General features: G+C 40.3%; 1 protein-coding gene across 1 annotated transcript in view; it reads left to right on the forward strand.

Annotated features, from left to right (window-relative positions):
* The window catches only part of SPMAP2L (sperm microtubule associated protein 2 like), a gene marked incomplete at its 5' end in the record, with an annotated part of 41,602 nt that extends 31,373 nt beyond the window's left edge, over window positions 1-10,229 (forward strand). The window contains 3 exons of the mRNA XM_061419229.1: window positions 5,453-5,584; window positions 8,098-8,273; window positions 9,772-10,229. Coding sequence (XP_061275213.1) covers window positions 5,453-5,584; window positions 8,098-8,273; window positions 9,772-9,886 — 423 coding nt within the window. The remainder of the gene's footprint in view (window positions 1-5,452; window positions 5,585-8,097; window positions 8,274-9,771) is intronic.
* Window positions 10,230-10,809: the final 580 nt, after the last annotated feature.

The following is a 10,809-nucleotide window of genomic DNA, read 5'->3' on the forward strand; positions in this document are numbered from 1 at the left end:
ATAGGATCATTAATAACTTTAAATCTAATCTGCTCAGAGAACAAATTCCAGATAGTCTAGAACTAATATAGGTATACTTCGGAGATATTTTGGGTTCAGTTCTAGACCACCCCAATAATGCAAATATTGCAATAAGACAAGTCACATCAATATTTTTGTTTCCCAGAGCATATAAAAGTTATGTTTATACTACTGTAGTCTATTAAATATGCAATAGCATTATGTCTAAAAACCCAATGTATATACCTTCATTAAAAAATATTTTACTGCTAAAAATTCTTAACCATAATCTGAGCCTTCAGTGAGTCATAATCTTTTTGCAATATTAAAGTCAAAGATCACTGATCACAGATCAGCATAATATAACAGTAATGAAAAAGTTTGAAATGTTATGAGAATTACCCAAGTCTGACACACAGATTCAAATCACACACAGATGCTTTTGGGGGAATGGTGCCTATAAACTTGCTTGGTGCAGAGTTGCCACAATCCTTTAATTTAAAAAAAAATAAAGGACAGTATTTGCAAAGTACAACAAAACACAGTATGCCTGAACAGAGGACGCATCCTTAAGTTCTGATCTGGTTGTCTGTTGCTTTATACCAAACCACACCTCAGAATCTGCCTGCAATGCAGGAGACCTGGGTTCAGTTCCTGAGTTAGGAAGATCACCTGGAGAAGGAAATGGCAACCCACTCCAGTATTCTTGCCTGGAAAATCCCATGGACAGAGGAGTCTGGCGGGCTACGGTCCACAGGGTCACAAGAGTCGGACACGACTGAGAAACTAACACACTAACACACACCCAAACATAGTGATGTAAAACAACAGTTATTTTGTTACGCTCAAAGATTCAAAATAAATTTTTTAAAATGTATTTATTTGTGGCTGTGCTGGGTCTTTGTTGCTGCTCAGGCTTTTTCTAGTTGCAGAGTTGTGTCCTATGTTGGCAGGCGGATTCTTTACCCCTAAGTCACCAGGGAAGCCCACTCTCCTCAAGGATGTTATGAGTCAGCAGCTCTGACAGGGAAGCAGGTATGACTTGTCTCTGCTCCATGATGTCTGGAGCCTCAACTGGGAGATTTCTAACGGCTTGGGTGTCTCAAATGGTAGGCAGCTGAAATCAACTGAAAGCTCCATACCTGCCTTGCTTGGCCTACGGTATTAACAAAATACCGGAGACTGGGTGGCTTAAACAACAGACATTTCTTTCTCACAATTCTGGAAGCTGAGTAGTCCAAGATCAAGGTGCCGTTAGATTCTTTTCTTAATGAGGACCCTCTTCTGGGTTGTAACAGCCATCATCCAGATATGTGTCCCATGACCTATGCTTTGTATGTAAACAGAGAGAGTTCTGATCTCCCTCCCTTTTCTCATAAGCACACCAATCTCTTTATGGAGGTTCCACCCTCACGACCTTATCTAAACCTAATTATCAAAGGCCCCACCTCTAGTGCCATTGCATTGGGGGTTAGGATTTTAACATAGGAATTTGGCTGGAGGTTGGAGGGTGTTGAGGGGGTGGATATAAACATTCAGTCCATTGTTGTTATTCAGTCGCTAAGTCATGTCTAGCTCTTTGCGACCCCATGGACTGCATTTAAACAGGCACCTCTGTCCTCCACTATCTCCTGGAGTTTGCTCAGATTCATGTCCATTGAGTCAGTGATGCTATCTGACCATCACATCCTCTACTGCACCCTTCTCCTTTTGCCTTCAGTCTTTCCCAGCATCAGGATCTTTTCCAATGAGTCGGCTCTTTGCATGAGGTGGCCAAAGTATTTAGAACTTCAGCATCAGTCCTTTCAGTGAATATTCAGAGTTGATTTCCTTTGACTTGTTTGATCTCCTTGAAGTCCAAGGGACTCTCGAGTCTTCTCCAGCACAATTTGAAAGCATCAATGCTTCAGCACTCAACCTTGTTTATGGTCCAGCTCTCACAGCCATATATGACTACTGGAAAAACCATAGCTTTGAATAGATGGACCTTTGTTAGCAAAGTAATGTCTCTGCTTTTTGATATGCTGTCTAGATTTGTCATAACTTTTCTTCCAAGGAGCAAGTGCCTTTTAATTTCATGGCTACAGTCACCATCTGCAGTGATTGTGGAGCCCAAGAAAATGAAATGTGACATTGTTTCCACTTTTTTTCCATCTATTTGCCATGAAGTGATAGGACCAGATGCCATGATGTTAGTTTTTGAAATGTTTGCCTTTAAGCTATTTTTTTCACTCTCCTCTTTCACCTTCATCAAGAAGCTCTTTAGTTCCCCTTCACTTTCTCCCATTAGAGTGGTCTCATCTGCATATCTAAGGGTGTTGATATTTCTCCTAGCAATCTTGATTCCAGCTTGGGATTCATCCAGCCAGGCATTTCGCATGATATACCCTGTATAGAAGTTAAATAAGCAGGGTAACAATATACAGCCTTGTCATACTCCTTTCCCAATTTTGAAACAGTCAGTTGTTCCATGTCCAGTTCTTGATCCACATACAGGTTTCTCAGGAGACAGGTAACGTGGTCTGGTATTCCTATCTCTTGAAGAATTTTCCACAGTTTAATGTGATCCACACAGTCAAAGGCTTTAGTGTAGTCAATAAAGCAGATGTTTTTCTGGAACTCCCTTGCTTTCTCTATGAAATGATAGCTTGCAATTTGATCTCTGATTCAGTCCATTACAACAACTATTTGTATTGCCCCCAACTGGAATGACTTGAAGGTTAAACTTAGCTGGGACTATTTACAGGGTCACTTTTGTATGGCCTTCCTATGTGGCTTAGACCTCTCTCAGCATGACAGCTGTATTCTGAGAAGGAATATCCTAAATTGTAATGTTACAAGGGTGAGCCTTCCAGGAGAATCAGGTAGAAGCTCCATGTTTTTCTTATGATTTCACCTTGGAAGTCACATTATGTTTCTGCAGGCATACTCTGTTGATTGATAAACGTACAAGTCTGGCCAAATTCAAGGAGGCAGGGCCGCAACCCCACCTCTCCATGAGAGAAGTGGCAAAGAATTTATAGGCACTTAAGAAAAACACTTCCACACCCAGTGATGTGAGTCTTTTGGTATCCTTGAGCATGGTTTTTGTATGAAGAAAAAACTGTGCAAAGGTATGCCCTTAAGTAATTAATAGCCAATTTTTAAAATTTCAAATTAGAAAATCTATTTCTTAGACTTTTAAGTTTAGTTTGGTAGTTTTATTATTCTATTTATAATTCTAGCAGTTTTTGACAGTAACTTTTAAGAGTCCTAAGTAATATTTGATATACAAATTTAATTCATTCAAATAGTTTATATTTATACATGCTTACTTGCTCAGTCATATCTGACCCTTTGCAACCCCATGGACTGCAGCCCACCAAGCTCCTCTGTCCATGGAATTTTCCAGGTACGAATACTGGAATGGGTTGCCATTTCCTTCTCCAGGGGATCTTCCCGACCCAGGGATCGAACTTGCATCTCTTGTGTCTCCTGCACTGGCAGGCAGATTCTTTACCACTGCACCGCCTGGGAAGCCTAAATATATGAAATTTGATTTCTTTTTGGGTCACTTTATGTCAACCATCTACAGTAATAAAACCTCAAATATTAAATATTTATTTAAAAATGTAATACGTTAAACTTATGAACACAGTGAATCTGAAGTTTTTTCTTTTTTTTTCCTGAATTTTTTAAATGTAAGAATTGATACTGGCCCAGGTTCTTGGACTATTTAATCAACAAATTGATAAGAGGCCAGATGAAAAATTGAGGCAAGGCTTCATCGGGACTTGTGCTGCAGCAAGGGGGAGGGAAAACAAGTAACAGGTGTCCTTGCTTGCTTCCTGAGAGGGGGGTGAGCTCCTCCCTTAAACAGGGTGAGGGTAGGGGCAGATGACGTTTCCCAGGTGGCTCGGTGGTAAAGAATCTGCCTGCCAGTGCAGGAGAGGCAGGTTTGATCCCTGGGTTGGAAAGATCCCCCGGAGGAGGAAACGGCAACCCACTCCAGTATCCTTGCCTGAAGAATCCCATGGACAGAGGAGCCTGGTGGGCTACAGACCATGGGACTGCAAAGAGTTAGACTCAACTGAGTGACTGAGCACAGAGGTAATGACAGGAAGGGTGGCTTAGGTGGTCTGCCAACTCCCTTGGTGGTGCTGTGTGCAGGGATCATGCATAGTATCCTGCTTTTGCTCCTGGTATCTCAAAGTGGCAGTTGAATTTTAGCCTTTTTGTATCTTCTACTTATTCATAATTTGCCCCGGCTGTGCACATAAGCAGTTCTTTTTAGTCCCCTTATACTTTCTTTGTATTCTGTTGCTCCAGCAGGCATTTGTCGAGGTGCAGGCACTGCAATAAAAGGTCCCAGGTCCCAGCCTGTTTCAGAATGACATAAAGTTAAGATTTCAACTGAATGTCATCCTTCTAAATCAGTTTACTCCATGATACACTGCAAATTGCAGTTGCAATGTTATCATTCTTACAGGCCAAATTCTCTTAAAACGTGTGCCTACTTTTATTTTAATATACACTTAGTTTTTGTTTCTAGTAATTTCAAATTTACTGACAATCTGCAAAAATTAAAGTCCATTTTCTTTGTCGTTCTCTCTCCTCTGTGTAGGGTGTGTGTGTATTTAATTTTTTCCCTGCATCACTTTTCAGTTCATATGTTTTTCTTTTTCGGCCACCCTGCACAGCTATTGGGATCTCAGTTCCCTGACCAGGGATCATACCTGGGCCACGGCACTGAAGGTGCCAAATCCTAACTAGATCATCAGAGAATTCCCTCCCTGAATCATTTTTGAAAGTTAGTTACAGACGTTGTATACCCCTTTCCCTCAGTGCTTTATTGTGTTTCCTAACAATAGGATATTATCTTTTAGAACTACAGTACTGTTACCAAGATCAGGAAATTTAACCCTGATATAGTACCACATCTATTCTACAGTCCCTGTTCAAATTTCATCAATTTTTGCACATACTTATTCTGAAGACAAAGTGTTATTTCTATGAGTTTTAGTTTCTTAGCTATTTGACAGTTAATTCTAAATCTTCTAAGAGTTTAAAAATAACACATGCCCACAAAAGAAGTCAAGTTACTATTACAAGTGTCTGAGGTTACTTGCCACCAGAGACTTCTGATGGATACACTGTAGGAAGTCCTTTTACCTCTATGAATGTCATACTAAGTCTCTTTTAATAGTAACTGTTAGGACTGTTGTTGTTCAGTTCTCCCCCATCTTTAGTTTAAAAGTTCCAAAACAGCTGAGTTTGAATCTATACAACCTAGTTTCAGAAGGATGGAAATTGATCCTTTTGGCTAAAATCATGGGTTACTACAATATTCTCATCTCTTCTGTTGAATTTACTGAGAAGTCTGGTCCAGCAATCAGATGCTACTTTGTAACTATGATCGAGACAGTATTTAGAGTTTGATGCTTATAAGTACTATTTTCTTTTTCTCCCCTAGATTGAAACCAAGATTTTGTCATCTACCCTGACTGCTATTGCAGCTCCTAGAATTGTAGACCTTGCCCATCCACGGATCAAGATAGAGGGTCTGTGCTTTGAAAGAGAAAGAAGTGAAAAGCCCATTCGTCCTGTAAGCCGTCACTACCTTGGCATCCTTCAGCTCACTTTCTGCTCTTTTCCAGGTGTTACTTTGCCTCTGTAGGGCATAGACCAAAGTCACTGGATACAAAAACTTTGAAAGAGTGGTCTGTGGCAGGAAGGAAGTTCTAGCTGCAAGATATGGAGAGAGGTTGAGGGTGAAGAGCATCATGGATTTGGGAGTCAATAAGAGCTGGGTTCAGGTTCTTGCCTCACTACTGCTAGTTCTATGATGTTGTGATAACCTTCTTGAGCCTTATTCATTCAATAAGGATTTGAATCTCTATTGCATGCCAGACACCATGCCCATGAACACAATGGAGGGAGACCAAAAAAAAAAAAAAAGTAAACAGATAAGATGATGTCAAGTAGTGATAAGTGCTATGAAGAAAATGGGAAAGGAGTGACTATGGCTGAGGTTAGAGAACACACTTCATGTGTATGGTAATCAGGGAAAGCCTCTCAAAGGAAGGACTATTTGAGCTGAATGAGAAGGGGTCAGCTAAGTGAATGAGAAGAGAAGAGAATGTTCTAGTAAAGGGAAGAGCATATGCCAAAGTCCTAAAGTTGTGATGGCATTGTGAGCAAGGGGATTGTCAAGATAATAGTTCCCAGTTTCAGGACTGTTGTGACTTGTGATAATCAATAAGGCAGGTGTTTAGCACAGAGCCCAACACCTTCAGTGGTTTCCCTCATTCTTCCTCCCTGACACTCTCCTCCATTCATTGTAGTGGCTACTTGACTTCTAATCCCAACTGAGTTTTCAAAAAATACCTAATGATCATGTTGCTAAAGGAAATCAGACCGATTTCATCATTATAGGAATCTGAGCATTAGATGTGGAATTCTATTAGGAAATTCCCTAGAGAATCAATAAAACCTTGGGAGAGTGACTTGAGTTTGCTAAAATGACTTGTGACCTTTGGGCAAATCAAAACTTGATTCTCAGTTTTCTTAGTATGTGATTATAGCCATCTTTAATTGCTAGAATTGTCTGGGGAGTTAAAAAAAATCTTTTAAAAAAATGATTCCACTGTAGATGAGGCTTCCCAGGTGGCTCAGTGGTAAAGATTCCACTTGCCAATGCAGGAGACGCAGGAGATGAGGGTTCAATCCCTGGGTCAGGAAGATCCCCTGGAGAAGGAAATGGCAACCTACTCCAGTATTCTTGCCTGGAAAGTCCCACGGACAGAGTAGCCTGGTGGGCTGTAGTCCATGGGGTCACAAACAGTCAGACATGACTGAGCAACTGAGCACGCACTACTGCAGATAATCATACTCTTAAGAGAGAGAGAATAGTAGCTATATGTCATCTTTCCTATTTTACCAATAAAGCAACATAATAGAAAGGCCTCCTGGCAGATGTGGTTTCCAAAGTAAGACCAAAATGAGTCAAAGAGTCAGTCAGTCAACATATCTTTATTCAGCAATAATTATGTACCAGAATCTAGTCTGCTGCTGCTGCTGCTGCTAAGTCGCTTCAGTCGTGTCTGACTCTATGCGACCCCATAGACGGCAGCCCACCAGGCTCCCCGTCCCGGGGATTCTCCAAGCAAGAACACTGGAGTGGGTTGCCATTTCCTTCTCCAATGCAGGAAAGTGAAAAGTGAAAGTGAAGTCACTCAGTCGTGTCTGACTCTTAGCGACCCCATGGACTGCAGCCTCCCAGGCTCCTCCATCCATGAGATTTTCCAGGCAAGAGTACTGGAGTGGGTTGCCATTGCCTTCTCCAAGAATCTAGTCTAGCTTTGGGCAAACAGGTATATCTCTCAAGCAGCTTATATTCTGGTGGGGAGAAGCAGACAATAAACACCCCAACAATAAAATAAATGAGCTAAGGCAGGTGTTGGTACGTTCTGTGAAGAAGATTAAATAGGGTAATTAGAATGGCCAATATGCCTTGGATGGTCAGGGAAGAGCTTCTTGAGGATGTGATGTTTGAGTCTAGAGACTTGAATGATGAAGAGGAGGCATGACAAGAATGGGGAAAGAGAGTTTTGAGCAGAACTAGCAAGTGCAAAGGTCTTGAGATGGAAAGAGCTGGGCCAGAGGGGTCTATGTGGCTGGGGTCTTAGTGATCAAGGGAGAGATGGAAGGAAGGTGGGGTCATGGAGGATAGCAGGCAAACCATGTAGGGCCTTCTTGACCACAGTAAGGAGCCTAATTCTTAGAAAAAATGGAAAGCTGCTGGAAGGTTTAAACCCTGAGAGTGACATGATTTGACTTGGGCCTTGGAAAGTACATCCCTCATCAAGTTATTATGGTGATTGCATGGGAATGATACAGGCAAATCACTGAGAACACTCTCTGGTTCATGGAATACACTTGTTAAAGTGCACCTTCTTGCCCTCAGTAACTGCTGTATGAAGGCTGGATTGTATGGGCAAGAAGGGAAACAGAGAGGCCAGTTAGAGAGTAATCAGGAGAGAAATAATGGTAACTCGATAAATGCTATACCTGGAAAGAGAGATGTGAAATTTTTGTGTCATTTTGTTTCCACTATAGATCTCCCACGCTGCCTTGCTGGCCCACCCCAGCCCTCGAATACTAGCTCTAGCTAAGGCCAAGCCTCTTCACAAAGATTATTTACCTCCCCGCGATGCCCTCTGGCCGGTATCTTATGCTGCTATCCATTCCAAGATATCTCCCAGAATTCAAGAACTAGCTAACCCAAATACAAGGTATTTCAATTAAAGGCTAAGATGGGACAGGAAAGCCTGGGGATGCTAAGGAGAGGGAAAAGTTGATCTAGTAAGGTCAATGAAATGAATTGTAGGAAAACAATACATTTTTAGAATCATCTCACTTGTTACATTTATTGTGGCAAATCTATGGTCTTCTTACCATGAATTGTTGATAAGACTACAATTAAATAGTTAGTGGACTAGTATTGAGCTTCAGACCTAGGATAGAACTCTGTTATTATGGATATGGGATTATTTATCTATATTATTAAGGGAATAATCTATCTCTATTGTTGGGACTTCCCTGGTGGCTCAGGTGATAAAGAATGTGCCTGCAATGCAGGAGACCTGGGGTTGATCCCTGGGTCGGAAGGATCTCCTGGAGAAGGGAATAGCTACCCACTCCAGTATTCTTGCCTGGAGAATTCCATGGATAAAGGAGCCTGTTGGGCTACAGTCCATGGGGTGGCAATGAGTGGGACAGGACTGAACGACTAACACACATCTATACTTATATTGTTAAGGAAAACAAATTATAGAACAGAAACATAATTGTTACAATTTCCTACATTGCAGGCAGATTCTTTATGGGCTAAGCCATGGGGGAAGCCCCACTTATATTATCTCAGAGGAGTACATAATAAGCTGGTAACAATGGTAACTTTGGGGGCCTAGGGAGCTAGGATGGGAGGAAGACTTATTTTTCCCTAAATAGACTTTTGTAATTTATCAACATTTTTGCATCATGTACATGTATGAACTATTAAAAATAAATCAGAAAACATATTAAAGAAAAACTTGCCTCTAATTCCTATTCATTTTCAGAAGACCTCTCAACTTGCCTGAACCTCAATTCATTTCATTACCTTCAAGGGATAATACTTGATCCCCTTTTTCTAGCACCATCAAGAAAGCATAATTGAAAATGTTGTAGTAGTCTTGAGCTCAGGGAATAGGAAATATATTCAATCTTATATAATAAAATATTTTAAAATTTTGCAATAAGTTTTTCTTTAAAAAAAAAAAAGTTAAACATCAAATGAAATGACACGCATTCTTTGTACACTGACAAAGGAAAGGGAAGAGTAAGATCAGGTACTCAAGATTCTATCCTGGTAGAAAAGTTCTTATTTGGTGGTTAAGGATGGAAACTTCAAAAAAACATAATTTCTTCAAGTTCACTGGTGAACTGTCTGGCTTTGTTTTAACACTGCCAAATTATTGAGGAATTTCCAGAATTTGCTTTCTATGGAAAGAGGAAAGGCTTTGGAATCTGACACAAATCTAGATTTGACCACAGGTCATTCTTACGACTTGCCTGAGCCTTCATCTCCTTATCTGTATAGTGGAGGTCAATGATACCTGTTTTATGAGATGCTTATGAAAATCAAAACGGGATAATAACACAGTGCCTGACATATAGTGGATGCCTGAGGAGTGTTAGTTCTCTTTCCCTTTCATCCTATTTCAAGTTGAATCTTTTTTTCCATTTCAGGACTCCTGTGCATATTGTATATTATGATCCAGAAGTCTTTAAAGTCAAGCCAGCTGCTTTGAAAACACAATGTTCTCCGAGGATCCAGGAGTTGGCAGAACCTATTACGCGTTAAAAACAGAAAGCTACAGTTCCCTAGTCTGGTGCTGAGTGTTTGTAGTCCCCACCCCTTCAATACACACTGGACCGCTAGGAACACCACTGCTGCTGTTACCTGCAGTTGTGTCTTTACCAGGTCTGGGGACTCCAGCATGCCTTAAAGAGAAAACGAATGCCTGCCTTACTACCCTTACTTCTCTCCTCTTGCATGTCTTAGCGATCTCATTGTTCTGACTGTCCTGAAAAAACAAAACCTCCATATATTTGCTGGTTTTGCTTTTCTTTTCCCAGTGAGATCTCTGTTCTCCAGTAGCTGATCTCATCTCACTGTCTTCTCAAATAAATCCTGAAGACTGAAATCATTCTTTGTGTTACTTTTCCATTGCCCCCTCATTACTGAGAAGTAGCACTGAAAAATGGTGAAGCCTTTGTGGATAAGTCAAAATGCTTTCTATAATCTGTAGATGAAATTTAGGAAACAGGTTACTATATTTTTTTGAGTGAGTAAATGAACATTTATTAAATATTTTTGTGACAAGTGCTACACTAGATACATATCAGGAAATACAGTAACCTTGAGATAATTATTATCATCTTCAGTTTACAAGCAAGAACATTGAGATCCAGAGTTTATATGCCTATATTATATTGCCATAGAGTTATAAATCAAATTGCAACTTTCAGCTCCAAATTGAAGTATAATTTTATTTAAAATATAGTTATATATTAAAATCAAATTATTGATAAAGTTGGTAATTTCTGCTTACTCTGGATCAGAATTTTTTAACCTAGAGTCTGAAGACAGCCTTTGCAGGGTCCATAAATCTTCTATGAGTTCATGTACAATTGCATGTATGTCAGTTTGCTGGGAATAGCACCCATGTTTCTTTCTTTTTTTTTTTTTTTCCATGTTTCTTTATTTGGCTGTGCTGGGCCTTC

This window comes from Bos javanicus, chromosome 6, assembly GCF_032452875.1.
Source record: "Bos javanicus breed banteng chromosome 6, ARS-OSU_banteng_1.0, whole genome shotgun sequence".
Lineage (NCBI taxonomy): Eukaryota > Metazoa > Chordata > Mammalia > Artiodactyla > Bovidae > Bos > Bos javanicus.